Source organism: Raphanus sativus, unplaced genomic scaffold (genome assembly GCF_000801105.2).
Source record: "Raphanus sativus cultivar WK10039 unplaced genomic scaffold, ASM80110v3 Scaffold0504, whole genome shotgun sequence".
Lineage (NCBI taxonomy): Eukaryota > Viridiplantae > Streptophyta > Magnoliopsida > Brassicales > Brassicaceae > Raphanus > Raphanus sativus.
The window spans coordinates 12840-27383 of record NW_026615822.1 but is presented as its reverse complement, the minus strand read 5'-3'; the positions used below and the strand labels follow the sequence as shown (position 1 = coordinate 27383).

General features: G+C 37.0%; 2 protein-coding genes across 2 annotated transcripts; one reads left to right on the top strand and one right to left on the bottom strand.

The window, feature by feature from the left end:
* Positions 1 to 255: 255 nt before the first annotated feature.
* Positions 256 to 4210, bottom strand: LOC108853662 (auxin response factor 9). The gene is made up of 14 exons (XM_018627079.2): positions 3775 to 4210; positions 3590 to 3696; positions 3405 to 3509; positions 3081 to 3137; positions 2848 to 3000; positions 2665 to 2749; positions 2478 to 2568; positions 2220 to 2384; positions 2019 to 2132; positions 1850 to 1922; positions 1608 to 1755; positions 1059 to 1531; positions 773 to 960; positions 256 to 699 (listed from the first exon to the last, which is right to left on the bottom strand). Exons 1-14 carry the CDS (start codon positions 3785 to 3787, stop codon positions 549 to 551), a joined length of 1923 nt encoding a protein of 640 aa, XP_018482581.1. The 5' UTR covers positions 3788 to 4210; the 3' UTR covers positions 256 to 548.
* A 4439-nt stretch (positions 4211 to 8649) lies between these two features.
* Positions 8650 to 10942, top strand: LOC108850033 (uncharacterized). Its single transcript, XM_018623617.1, has 4 exons — positions 8650 to 9864; positions 9906 to 10415; positions 10523 to 10591; positions 10661 to 10942. Exons 1-4 carry the CDS (start codon positions 8650 to 8652, stop codon positions 10940 to 10942), a joined length of 2076 nt encoding a protein of 691 aa, XP_018479119.1.
* The last annotated feature ends 3602 nt before the right edge of the window (positions 10943 to 14544 follow it).

Genomic DNA, 14544 nt, shown 5'->3' with positions numbered 1-14544 from the left:
AGTTTAGATAGGGCAATCCAAACAACTGAGATTTATGGTTTCAGAGTTTGTATCAATCTATCAAGCTCTTTTCTTTGGATGTTGTTCTTCAGAAAGCTTTTGCTTCTGTGAGTGAGTACTAGTAACAAATACCATACCAATGAAGAAATAGACGTCGAAGTTTTAATTTCACAAGATATATGTACATCGACTCTTTTGACACTTACATGAAAAATAACAAAAAAAAAGACGAGAAAAAAAAAACTAAGAAGCATAAATAGGAAAAGGAGGCTTACAATCTTTATTTTTTCTTCTTCTCTGTTCGTTACATCTTCGCATATATTACACACACAAAAAGAATTAAACTTACAGAAGCCTACCCATAGAAGAAAACTCTCTGTCTGCCCTTCTCCACAAGAAGCTCCCCCAAAAAAAAACGAGCCATTTTTCAACCCTTTTACTTTTCTTGCGAAAAGAAGAAGTGGTTTCCTGTTTACGCCACTTTTTGATCTTTCTCTGGCGAGAAAACACAGACGGAACAAGACAAGGAGACAGAGAGTGTAGAGAACTTAGTTGGAAAGATTCTCAGTTTTGGAGATTGTTGTTGTTAATGCTGTGTCAACTTCCGTTAACAGTTTCCGGAGTTGGTTCCCGGGCGTCATCTTCTTCACTTCCTCTTTTGACCATATGAATATTCTCTTCACCATGTTGCAGAACTCCCTGTTACCACAAAATTAAGCCATTTTCAGATATGATTTTTCTTTTTTCTTAAATAAGAGGGGTAGTCACTTACGGCCATGGGTCATCACCGACAAGCATCATATCTCCCTCATCATCTGTGAACACTATTTCCCATTGATTCCGACTCTTCAGCTCGCCTTCTATGTCAAACAGCTTCTCAAGGTCGTCTATAAGCTCACTGTACCCATTTAGTACTGTTAAATCCACAGCCCTGCCCACCGGTACGCCTTGCATTTGCACCTGTGTTGTTCATATGAATATCTAGATTATGTAAAAAAAAAAAGAGGACGTATGTGTTTTATTTATATGTGCATCAAAAAAAGTGTCCATGACATTACCTTGGTCCGGCTTCTTGTAGAACTGTTTTCCTTGCTTTGTACCTCTTTCGATGATGCCTGAGCAGGTTCCTGCTTTTTCTCCTCTGATAGCTTTGAAACCTCTGATTTTGGGTCTGAGTTGCTGTCTGGAGCTGGTTTGGTTATGTTTATTGGTTGCATGAGTGCAGCTTTCTCCTCGGGAGCTGGTACAGAGGAACTCAGCAGATCGACTCCAAATAATCTATAACTAGCGGTGGTAGTCTCGGGTTTCTTCTGCTCAACTGGGAAAATCATTTGGTCGTTCAGCGTTGTATTTCTCGACAAATTGGACGCAGAGTAAGGGCTAATTGGCCAATCAGATTTCTTAGCATCCTCAGTTGCATCACGATAACATTGCTGAGGAGGATTCCTTTGTGAGGTGATGCAAGATTGTGCCAATTCATGGGATTGCGCCAATGCAGAGCTCCAAAGGTTTGAAGCTGTCTTGCCTACATCTAAAGACATGATGTGTGAGTGAGATATGTAGCTATAGGAAGTTTCAGAGAAACTGACGATTAGATTGTGCCTTACCAAGTGCAGATACTTCACTAAAGTGACGGGGCCTTTTGTTCTTTGGCATAACTGATTGGGAAACATTTTCTGAAGATACAAACGGCTCGATCTCCCATGGTGAAACCTTATCGGGTCTTGAAATCGATGCAGGCTCATCCCAGTGAACCTACACAAAAATGTAGCAGACTGGTTGAGTTTTTTTTTTTTTTTCGCTTTAGAAACATTTAAAGAAGCATGTATACAAGGGGTAAGAGTTTTACTTCTAGGCGTCGCCAATTTGAGTCTTTCCAGTGAGTGGAGCAGTCTTTAACACCAACAACCGTGCCAGAATATCTTCGTAAAGAAAGATAAGTGTTTAGAGAACAGCTTTGGGGACACAGAACTTGCAGGGCACAAAACAAACAAAGAAAGAAAAAAAATTTAGACTACCTTCTTTCAGGGGAATCCTCTCCCTCAAACCTCATCTTAAATCTCATCCCTACAGAGAACTTATTGTTCATGGATTCCAGATATTTGTTCAAGCTTATGATGAATTGGCTTGTCCTGCTCAGAACCAAGACTAAATCAATAAGGCAAGAGTCTCGAAGAAACTGACTCAACATGTTCAACGTAGAGTGAATAATTGTATACCTTGGTTTATAGTAAACGGTGAACATTGATTTGGTTTGAGTAGCATGACATGCAGTAGCAAGCACTCCCAGATGCATGCTGTGACTTGATATGACGGATGAAGGCATATTGATCTGTTGACGATTAGCACGTCTGACTCCAACCCGCAACTCTCCATTCTCCCCTCTGGACAATACAATATAGTTTTAAAGATTCAAAATCCACATGTGGAAAAATCAAAAGAAAAGAAAAAAGCAACATAGCAGAGTGAAGTTATACCTCAGGAACACAAAGGTGTCCCCAGCTACCAATCTCTTTGCTGTAACAAAGGTGCTCCACCCTGTGGTCAAAAGATGCCTCCGTGGTTGACCTGTACAATAATAGGTTTCAAGTAAAAACAAGATCAGTAATCACAAAACCTTGTTCCTCACATTTTAACTTTTGTCAATAGTAATTAATTCATCACCTCTAAAAATATGCTTGAATTTCCACTGATAGCCGTGCACATCTTCGGCTACTAACTCCTGAGTCGGAGTTTGCTGAGTCATATCCTAAAGGAAGACAACAAAATGAGATCGACGTTGGAATGCTGAAATCTAAATCCAATGCGAAGCCCGGAACAAATCAGAAAGAGTTGTGTCGTAATTACCAGCGGGGGAAGGCACTCGGTAGCATGTTTCCTAAGGACAGAGAAGCCACCATGGGTGCTTGTATCGGAGGCAGTCAAAACCTTGCTGAAAGAGTGAACCTTTGGCCTATGGGACTCAGGAGGAGGAAGATCAGGACTCATAGGTTCATCAACCTGATGCAGTTTATAAATTAGCACTCCTGGGTTTGAGAGAGAAGGAGGTGAAACAAATTAAAAGAAAATGAGTGACTCACTGTTTCTTCAGGCATCAACATGATCTGGGCATATACCTCATCCGTATCTTTCTCCGCCTAACAACAACAAGAACAAGTGATTAGGAGTCAAAACTTCCATTTTAACTCAAACAAGATCCGATGGATGATCTAAGTCAACAACAAGTGACAAATGGATGATCTAAGACAACTCAAAAAGCCCCAAGACATCTAAGTCAACTCAGCAGGCCCCCAACATATATATTCCACACAAAAGGCTAACCAATCAATTTATACTCTACGACTTGGTCAACTGAATCTGATGTGTAATCAGACGCCAAAGAGAATCGTGGAAAAAAAACAAACCTGAAGACGAACGTCCATAACTCTGCAGAGGATCTTAGGAGGAAGATCGAAAAGCGGTTTCGTCGGTTTCACCGCATTCAAATCCTGTTCCGTTGACGCTTCCAGCTGAAACAAACAAATCAAAAAAAATTTAAAAATCAAATATTATCAGATTCAAACTTCCTCAAATCCGAAGCAGCGCTTACTTGTTCCATGTGACCTTGAGGAAAGTAAAACACTCTTTCCTCAGCTTGAGGAACATCCACCACAGGTCCAGCGCACAGCTTCCACAGCTCTCCGTACATATGCTCTCCTGTGTTTACCGCCAATTTCTCATTAAAAAACTTGCCGGAAAATAAAAAACCAAAAATCGGAAGTAACAACAACATACCTGTCGTCGTCATTAGCACTTAGCTTACTTAACCCGCCGCCTCAGCAAAAAACTCCAAATCCAAATTTAAGCTTCTCTTTCAATCACTTCACTCTTCTTCTTCTTCTCTCCGATCAGTTTGAAAGCAGTCCAGATAATATTTGACCTAAATGCGAATTTAATTGTCACGAGCCTTGGATTCCGTTTTTCTCTTTCTTACTCTCCCGCGAGATCTGAATCGTAACGCAACCAAATCTCTCTCTCTCTCTGTAACTGTAATCTCTTTCTTTCTTTCTCCCGCTAAGCCCGGTTTAATCGCCTCCCTCCCTTGTACCAAACAACCAACTCGCCGTTACGATTATATAAAAAAAAAAAGGGGAATCTTTCGGTCAGCTCAAGAACCCCGTTTAGGAAGCGCGTCTCTTATCTTATGTTTCGAGTTACGGACTCACACCTTCCTTGCTCCCTTTTTATCCCCGGTTCTCTCTGTCTCTCTACCCTACAAAAAAAAAACATTTCTTTTTTTTTTAATTCATTTAAATATGTTTTACACTTTTTTTTTTTTTTTTTTTCCATCAAAAACATTGAAGAAGTGGGCCAAGCCCAGATTACAAACAAAGGCTTAAAGCCCAATACATAAACCCGTCTTTCAGCCCAACCGGCAGGCTACACAAACAAAGGTAAAGGCCCATGGCCCAACACCCAAACCCAAACGTCGACCGCGTGATCTCGACGCGTGCGTCTAGCAGACAGATGGCGTGACACGTGGGTGTATCTACACCGTCAGAACAGATCTCGTCACCATCCCTCACCAAAACCGACACCGCCGCAAGAAAACCACCGGAATACGACCCCAACCTTCGATTCGTCAGAGCACAAACCCGCCGTGCCTCAGACTGAACCGTCTCTGATCCTCCAACCTCGTCTACTCGTCGGACAGACGATCGAGAGACCTCCGATCTAACTCGGAACCAAACCCTAAAAAGCCCCAACCTTAAAAACGTAAAACAACGCTACCCTAAAAGCCGGCGACGAGAAGCTGCGGTAGCCTTCCTTTCCCGGAAGGTTCCAAGCGCACGAACCGAGAAACCACAACCACCAACAAAACATCAAAGTTTCCACTAAAGGTCAAAAGAACAAGACCAAACTAAAGCCGACAGAGCCAGACTGAAGGAGCCTCCACTCTCCGGCGACCAAGACCGGCGGCGGCGAAGCTGAAGGAACCTTCACCTCCCGGAGTAAAGCCGGCGTGGACAGAGCTACGCTAGCCTCCATCACCCGGAATCAGCCCTTGAACATGCAAGCTTGTCCGCTCACGCCGAGAGCCCCCACATAGACGCGTCCTCCCTCCAAGCGAAGAAACACACCGGAGAGATGTCCCAAACCCAGAGCTCGGACAAAGCGTATAGTGGTAAGCGACGAGATGGACAGCAAAAGAAGACTCTTAACCAAAGAAAAAGATTCCGGCGCCGGCACGGACGCTCACGCGCCGGCCGGACGCCAGAACTACTCAGATCGCCTTTCTCTCTCTTTTCTCTCTCTTTCTCTCAATATGTTTTACACTTTTGGATTCTTTTTTCATTAGAATATTTGTTATTATATTTTGTATAACCAACTGGAGATCTGTATATGAGAATGTGACATGTAACCTTGTTTGTATAGATGCTACAAATATTCAGTATTCCTTTTTTTGCACTAGACCGTTGATAAAAATAATTTACAATCTTCATCCTTCCTATTTATTTTTGTATCTAATTGGAAAATAATATCGATTTGACTGTAATTTTCTAAATAATTTCATGTTTCTAACCAAAATAAAGGGTAAATTCTTCCATAAAACACTTCTAAAGATTTTTTTATTATTGCTTTGGTACGTAATTAAAGCAGACTTTATAGGTTTATAATTATACCTACTTTTTACTTTCTGAACGTACTAAACAATTTCCGGTCGTGGATGAAGAATCTATCTTATTAAAGGTGAAGTACAAATTCGGTGCGTTTGGATACTTGGATAAGATTAATAAAAAATTTTGGTGTGTTTGGTTATAGCTATAAAAAATGGAGTGTTTGGAAACTTGAATAGTAGTATCTATTAATTGTGTTTCCATATTTCACTTAGTTTAACAATTTAATTAATTATATTACCTTAATAATAAATTACATCATTAATTATATTACCATAATAATAATAGTGCATATTTTTATTTATTAGTTAATCAATATTAACTTTGTGCCAATTATAAAATCAAAATGCTAAATATTTAGGTTTTACATATGATTAAACATTTGGTTTATTTTATTTTACTAAAATATTTTTATTTTAGTTACAATCGGTGGAAAATTACGTACCCAAAAACATAGTTCAAAAATATGTTTTGTGAATAAAATAATAACTTAAATCAAAATACTTAAAATGTCCTACATTTATTTTCACTTAATTTTCCACTCCATATAATTATTTTACTTGATAAAAAAACTCTTTCTATTTCACTTAATTTAGCAAAACACATAAAACAGTTTTTTATTAATTTATATAATCATTTAGACATGAACATTATCTGTCTATTTAGGTACATGTTGTTCTTTTCGGGTATCCTTTTTTTTTGGTAACCAAGTTCCGCTTGAATATTATAAACTTATGTGTGGATATTGAGTTGGATCATTCTAGATCTGGATGAATTCGGTTCTGATGTATAGGAGCCTAAAAATATCTAAATAACCAATGTATCTAAAACGGGTTCGGATATTTTAACAACAAGCCAAATAAATATGTTGATTGGAGAAGGAATAAAATAAAGTCAGATAAATACATAGTTTACCAGAGACACTCTATATGTCAAATTTATTATAAAGAATTTTTTACTAAGATAAATACATTCAATAATTACAAACAAATAATATATTTCATAAAAGTAAAAAATAATATCCGCGCTTTGATATGTTGATTGGAGAGGGAATAAAACAAAGTCAGAGAAACACATAGTTTACCAGAGACACTATGTGTGTCAAATTTATTATAAAGAAATTTTTACTAAAATAAATATGTTCAATAATTACAAACAAATAATATATTTCATAAAAGTAAAAATAATACCCGCGCTTTCGAAGCGCGGGTCAAAATCTAGTATTAATTACTGGATAAGTCATTAATGTGCTGTTGCCTTTTAGAGCTTGGTACGGAGTGTGCAGGCGCGTGCCCGTGCCGTTACGGTAACAAATGTCGATCAGGAAGAAGAGTTTTAAACCCGTCGTCGTTAAGATTCCGTCACTTTCGCCGTCTGCACCATCATCGTTACACCTCTTACTTTAGATAAATTACGTTTATGCCACTAAGATAGGAACAACCAGTCCTTAAACATGTGGGAAGTGTTTGGTCTCTTTTTACTTACGGTTTAACCAAATTACCCACCACACCGGTTTACGCGCGTAATTTCCATTATCATATTTATAATCAATTTTATTTGTATTATTAATATTATGGTAGTTTAAACATATTTGAAAGCCAAAGTTACAACAACAAAAAAAAATCATTTTCACGATATGGAGTTCGATCATTGACATGGTGAGGGTAGTGACGTTATATAATTAATAACTATGGACAATTATTTTGTTTTAAAAAGTTGTTATGGACAATAGATATGAATTCATATGATGTACTAGGTGATGTAAGTATGTAACATTAGATGATTAACTACCATTTAACTCCACTCTCTAACCAATAACTATGGATAATTCTTTTGTTTTTAAAATATCCATGGACAATATATATGATGTATTAGATGATGTAAGGGTAATCAGCCGGTGAAAGAATCACCATATGAATCTAGAATCCAAAATATAGTTTTCTCTCTTTTCTTTTTACCCACCAATTTTTTTTGTCTGGGTTAATTGTTTTTCAAGTGTTTTATATTGTGATATCAATAGATATGTGTCAGATAACTTTATTTTTCATATACTTGCACCATCTCTAGTATCGACGATAGATGATTAACTACCATCTAACTCCACTGTCAATCCAATAACTATGGACAGTTCTTTTGTTTCAAAAATAGGTATGGACAATATATACGATGTAATAGATGATGTAAGGGTAATCAGCCGATGCAAGAATCACCTAAATGAATCCATAAATAGTTTTTTATCCTTTCTTTTTACCCACCAATTTTTTGTCTGGATTAGTTGTATATCCAAGTGTTTATATTGTAAACTAAATTAAAATATTCGGTAGATAACTTTATTTTCCAAACACTTGCACCATTTCAATTATTGTATAATTTTTATTGCATGGATTTTATATTAATATAATAAGTGTTCTTTAAATGATCAATAATTTATTTTTTCCAAAAACTAATAGTGATGTAGTCATTCATTTGGCGATGAATAATGCCAAGCCATATATAATAAGATGAAAATTAGAAAGATGAAAGTCTATACTCCACAGTCCATCTTTTTATTCACCAATAAAATTTACTTACTTTATTGTTTAGTTCTGTTTTTCTTGTGTTTAAAATATAGTTAAATATGGCAGAAAACGTCATCTATGACGTATTTTGACAACTTCTGCTCCCTTTAAGGATATAAATATACAAGATGCCTTCAAACCCACCACCACCATCTCCGGATTTTCTCTTTCTCAGTTTAGACTATTTTTCATTCTATATTTTTATCATTAACTTGGTATCTTGTCCCCGTATATGCTTAGAGCTTGTTCAAACGAATCTCAAATATTAGTAAGCAAATGTATAAAAATTATTAACAGATTTTCTCGGTCCTAATCGTACATTATAACATAACTCCCACAGTCTCAAACCGCTCCTGGAGTTTATTGTTTCTCCGACGCAGTCTGCTTTTGTGCCGGAGAGACTCATCTCTGACAATATTATTATTGCGCATGAGATGGTACACGGACTCAGAACTCATGAAAGAATATCTAAAGAGTTCATGGCGATAAAAACAGATATGTCCAAAGCATATGACCGCATTGAGTGGATGTACTTGGAGAGTTTGCTAGCTGCTTTGGGTTTTGACTCTGTTTTCTATGACTGGATAATGCGTTGTGTAAAATCGGTTTCGTATACGGTTTTGATAAATGGGGAGGAGCAAGGAAAGGTGTTGCCCAACAGAGGATTGAGACAAGGGAATCCTCTGTCTCCTTTCCTTTTCGACCTTTGCACTGAAGGGTTATCTCATAAACTGAATGAGGCAGAGAGAAGAGGAGAGATCACGGGCATAAGCTTCTCAGAAGAAGGACCGGCAGTACACCATCTTTTTTTTGCAGACGATTCTCTGCTTTTATTGAAAGCAAATGAAGCTGAATGCGCAGCAGTCTGTAAGATCTTGAGAGAGTATGAAGCAGTGTCTGGCCAGATGATTAGTTTTCAGAAATCTGCCATCACTTTTGGTAACAAGGTTAGTGAAGAGATGAAAACAAAGATCAAGGAAGCGACTGGGATTTACAATGAAGGTGGGACTGGGAAATACTTGGGCTTGCCGGAGTGTTTTAGTGGTTCGAAAGTGGACATGCTGCAGTACATATATGAGAAGATGACGGCTAGGTTTCATGGATGGTATGCTTTTTTCTTGTCGACTGGGGGGAAGGAAGTGTTGCTGAAATCGGTAGCTATGGCTATGCCAGTTTTCGCAATGTATGTTTTCAGACTTCCAAAAACTACTTGTAAAAGGCTTACTAGTGCGATGGCAAACTTTTGGTGGAATGTACAAGAAGGAAAGAATAAAATGCATTGGGTGTCTTGGGAGAGAATGTGTTTGGATAAGGAGGATGGTGGAATGGGATTTAAAGATCTCGAGAAGTTTAATCAAGCTTTACTTGCAAAGCAAGGTTGGCGGCTACTGATGGATCCATCATCACTCTGTGCTAGAGTTTTGAAGAGCATGTACTATCCTTCGGGGTTTTTCCTAGAGGTTAAGCTTGGCTCAAGACCATCTTATGCGTGGCGCAGTATCTTATATGGTCGTGAGCTGTTGACTAAGGGCCTTAGACGCAACGTAGGCTCTGGAGAGCAGATTAATGTCTGGGTGGATAAGTGGCTTTTCGACGAGGTCCCAATTGCTCCGATGAGGAAGCAAACTTTCTTCAATGTGGGTCTAAGAGTGTGTGACCTCATAAACCCACAGACAAAATCGTGGGACAGAGGGAAGTTGGAGGAAGTCTTTTTCTCTCTGATATAGAGAGAGTCTTGAAAATCAAACCGGCTTTGGGGAAGGAAGATTCACATGAGTGGGTTCACAACAGAAGTGGGGCTTATTCAGTGAAATCTGGTTATTGGCTGGCGTGTAAGCTTGATCAATCGTTGGTGAGGAAGCAAGCTCAGAGTAAACCATCGCTTAATGGTCTTAGGAGTCGGGTCTGGCAAGTAAGAACTGCTCCAAAGATCAAAATCTTTATGTGGAAGGCTCTGTCGAATGCTCTTGCAGTTGCTGAAGAATGCCTATCTAGGGGGATGAAGGTGGACTCTAGATGCCAGAACTGTGGTGAAGATGGCGAATCAATAAATCATGTCCTCTTCACTTGTCCAGCTGCTCGCGTTGTGTGGGCTTCTTCGGGTATTCCATTTCCACTTAGAGGTTTTGAGAACAGAACTCTACATGAAAACTTCTACTATCTTCTCAACCTTGGTAAAGATCGAAGGATACCAACGGAGGTAAGTCGTGTGTTCCCATGGGTTCTTTGGTTTTTATGGAAAAACAAGAACGTCTTCAGGTTCGAAGAGAAAGAGTATGAGCCGGAGGCTACGGTTATAAAATGCAGGGAAGAGGCACGTTTGACGCTAACGCAGCAGCTCTTTGTGAAGAGGCTAGGATCTTGAGGAAATCCAAGGTAGTAAAAGCTTGGAAACCACCAGAGATCGGTCGATTAAAGTGAAATATTGGTGTTGCGTGGGATAAGAAATCAAAGTTAGTGGGACTAGGATGGATAGTCAGAAATGCAGAAGGAAGTACAGTTTTGCATAGTCGACGAGCTTTCAATGGGGCTCAATCTGTTTTAGAGGCTAAGCGTTTGGGTCTGATTTGGGCTGTTGAGAGTATGACTTCGCATAGGCTTCACAAGGTTACCCTGGAGATAGAGTGCCCTGAGTTGGAGGGGGCCGTTAACAGACCAAAAGAGTGGCCGGCGTACAGAGGATATGGTGTGGAGTTGGAACATGTTCTTAATAATATTGCAGAATAGAAGGTGGCTACTGTGTCTCGAGCCTCAAATAGAGCTGCTTACTTGATAGCAGCTAGTGTCACGAAGGAAAAGAGGCTTCAGTCCTATGTAGCGCAAGGGAGTCCGTCGTGGCTTAGGAACCTGATCGTGGAAGAGTCTTCGTCATCTGCAGTGGGATAATACTCTGATCCCGACTGGTGGTTTTGGTGTTTTGGAGTTTTGAGATTTTCCGTTTAGGCTCTTTGTCTTTTTTATCTTTTTGTTTTGGTTCTCAGCTTAGGTTTATTGTTTCTTGAGTTGCACGTTACCTCCATCTTTCTTTATTTTTCAGAGTTAAAAAAAAAAAAAAACATAACTCCCACAGTTTTGGTCTCAAATGAGCTCAATTTAATTACTGAGTTAGATTCAACTTTGGTAGTATTACAGATTTATTATTATTATTTTTTTTTTGTACAGATTTATAGAATGCCCATCATTCATCTATTTGTATTAGTTGTTTCGGCTTTAACCCCATAGTTAACCGGTATAGTTTATCTTCAGTATAGTATTATTGTGCATTATTCAAAGCCTTGAAGATTTCAACTGATCATATGTTTTGTAGAGATTTTAGTAAATGACTTCTTTATTTTTGGCGATTTAATTTGCATATGCGGATATAAAGAAGTACACATCATTGTTGTTGTTTTTTTATTTTGTCTTCAAAATCATTAGCATTGACTTGGTGATTCATCGGTAAGAAGTTAATTTCTGGAATAACAAGTCAATGAATCTCCTAAGAGAAAAAGGGTAAGATTCCATATACTTCTTTGATGCTTTCAACTCCATTAAAGAAAAAAAACACAAGTATCAGAAAACGACTGGTGTTTCCTCACAGAGAGCTGGAAACATGGAATATGCTCAAACGAGGAGTTCCATCCTAATCTGAGAATCAGGGAACAACCGAGCAGGAACAGAAAAAATATGGCTTTTTAGATCTATAATTTAGCATATTTATATAAATGTTTGATTATTTTGCTACAGTTTGTTACTTGATGTGTTCAACATCCATTGTTAATTATTATGCTATTTCTTTTGCATGTCGACGATATGTGATTGAGAGTTTTTATTCAAAAATTACTACATTTTTAAATGTATCTTTTGAAACAATGTTTTTTTCCTAAAATATGGATTTTTAACGTTGAGAGTATTTATTAATCTTGTGAATTAGGGCTGGACGTAAACCGAACCCGAAAATCCGAACCGATCCCGATCGATAAAAATGAATCTGAACCGATCCGAACCCAACATAAATACCGAACGAATCTTGTTTTATGGTATTTTGGGTTATGGGTATCATCTAAACCGAATCCAAATTTAAATGGATATCCTATAGAACCCGAAACATTCAAAACCCCAATAAGATTTTATACCAAACATGATCTCAATTCCTAATATGTATCCAAAATACACTAAGATATATTGAACATCTAAATTATTATCTATTACATAAAGGTTGGTGGTTCTATAAGATGAAAGTTGATGGTTGAAGGTGACCGTTGAAGTTTGAAGTTCTTATATTTTGGTTTGGTTTTCATTGAACAATATTTCTCATTTCATGAGAAATTGATTTTGGCTTTATGCTTTAATTTATTTGGTTTTATTCCTATCGATAAATATGTTTAATTTTTTTGTCTGATTTTGAATTATAAAATTTGATGTTCATTTCTTATTTTTGAATCGATTTTATTTATGTTGTGGTTACAAAATATGTACAAATCAAGTATTTTAAAGTCAAAGAACCAATTTTACTTATGTCTTGAAGATTGGAGTTTGAAGTTCGTGGTTGAAGGTTGACAATGGTGCTTACAGTTGAAGCTATAAATTTTGTTGGAACAAAACTTACCTTCACCCCCTAAGGTGAACCTCTACATTCACCCACCAATAGGAATTAGTTAATTAAGATTTGAAGCTAAGTTATTGGTGGGTGAATCTAGAGGTTCACCTTAGGGGGTGAAGCTAAGTTTTGTTCATTTTGTTTAAGTTTTTGATTTTTGATTTCATTGAATAATATGTTTCTCATTTGGTTTTGATTTTGGGTTTAGGTTTCTTTGAATTCTCTCATTTGTTTTGTTTTATTTATATCAATAAAGATACTTGGCTTTCATTTCAAATTTACGTCATTTCATAGTTGTTTTACGAAATTGATGCTTTTACTTACTTATTTGTATTGTAAATTACCATTTATGTAGATTTGTATTGATTAAATTTAGTACAGACGATATACTCAAGAACCGAAAGTCCATTTGAAACCTAAACTGATAGTATTTCGGGTTATACCAATACCAAAATAATTTACCAAATTCGACCCGAACCGAAGAAGACTCAAACCGATCCCGAACCGAAGTTTTAAACTATTCAAATGAGGCTGGTTTTCGGTAACCATAAAAACCTGAACCAAATTAAAACAGAACCGACACCCGAATGGTATTCCGGTTGCCCAGCCCTATCGTGAATGATGTATATAAAAGTTATGAAAAATTATTATTCACAAAAAAAAATTACAATTAAAATTTAATGTGTTTTTAATACATGTGAAAAATCTAAAATATGTATATTTTTGAAAGGGAGATAGTAAAACACAGACAAACTAAGCTCTTTCTCATTAAAAAAACAAAGACAAAACTGTATTTATCTAAATTGTGATTAATTCTTATTTTGGTCTTGAGTTCATTACAAATATCTTCAAATTCATAGCTATACTTGTGTTTGGGAGATCGGATTAGGGTTGTTCTCTGGCAGAAAGGCGTCCCTCCCTTTGGGAGCTCTAGGAGAAGTAGTGTTACAAGTTCCTCTGTATATATGGATTAGGTGCCCACGTGTTATTACTTTATTCACCGTTTATCACCACCATTTTACATATAGATAAGACACATTTTGGGTCGAGCTTAGCATTAAGAATGATGTCAATCTATTATTATCACACAACAAAACTTAGAAAATCTTTTGTATTGTTAGAAATTTAACAAATGAATTATATATGTCCTACAACTACAAGTGGCCACGCAACAGAAATGGTATAGTAGGTTTAATACGTACCCCAAAGAGGACGATAGTGGGAAGGATAACTAGGGTTTAAACATCTATAAATAATTTGGCTTTATAGTCCGACATAAAATTGAAATTCTTTTATTATTATTTTGGGCTTAAAATTAAAATTCTATTATAGATAAAATGGTACAAAAAGGAGAGAAATTACCAATCAACGTATGGTTTTGTGTGAATGATTGTCTGTACACTAGTCATTATTGCGCCACAATGGTTGGAAATAGAATTTTGTATAAGTAGTTTTATTGCTTGACACCTGTCATTTGTATAATGGACAGTACTTTATCTTATGTAGATGCTCGTGTGTGTGTTTATTTCTTATACTAATGTATTTGATCAAAGTGTCCCTTACCACCCTCTTAAGGGCCAAGGGTCACATTTCGCATTATTAGATGATTAAAATCTTACTTAATTTGATATTGAAATTGTAGTTGATCAAGTACTCTTCCCATTAGAAGTTTAGTAGTAATTTATTTATTTATTTGAATTAAATGTTTAGTAGTAATAAACGAGGATTCAAAGATGCGTATAGAAAACCG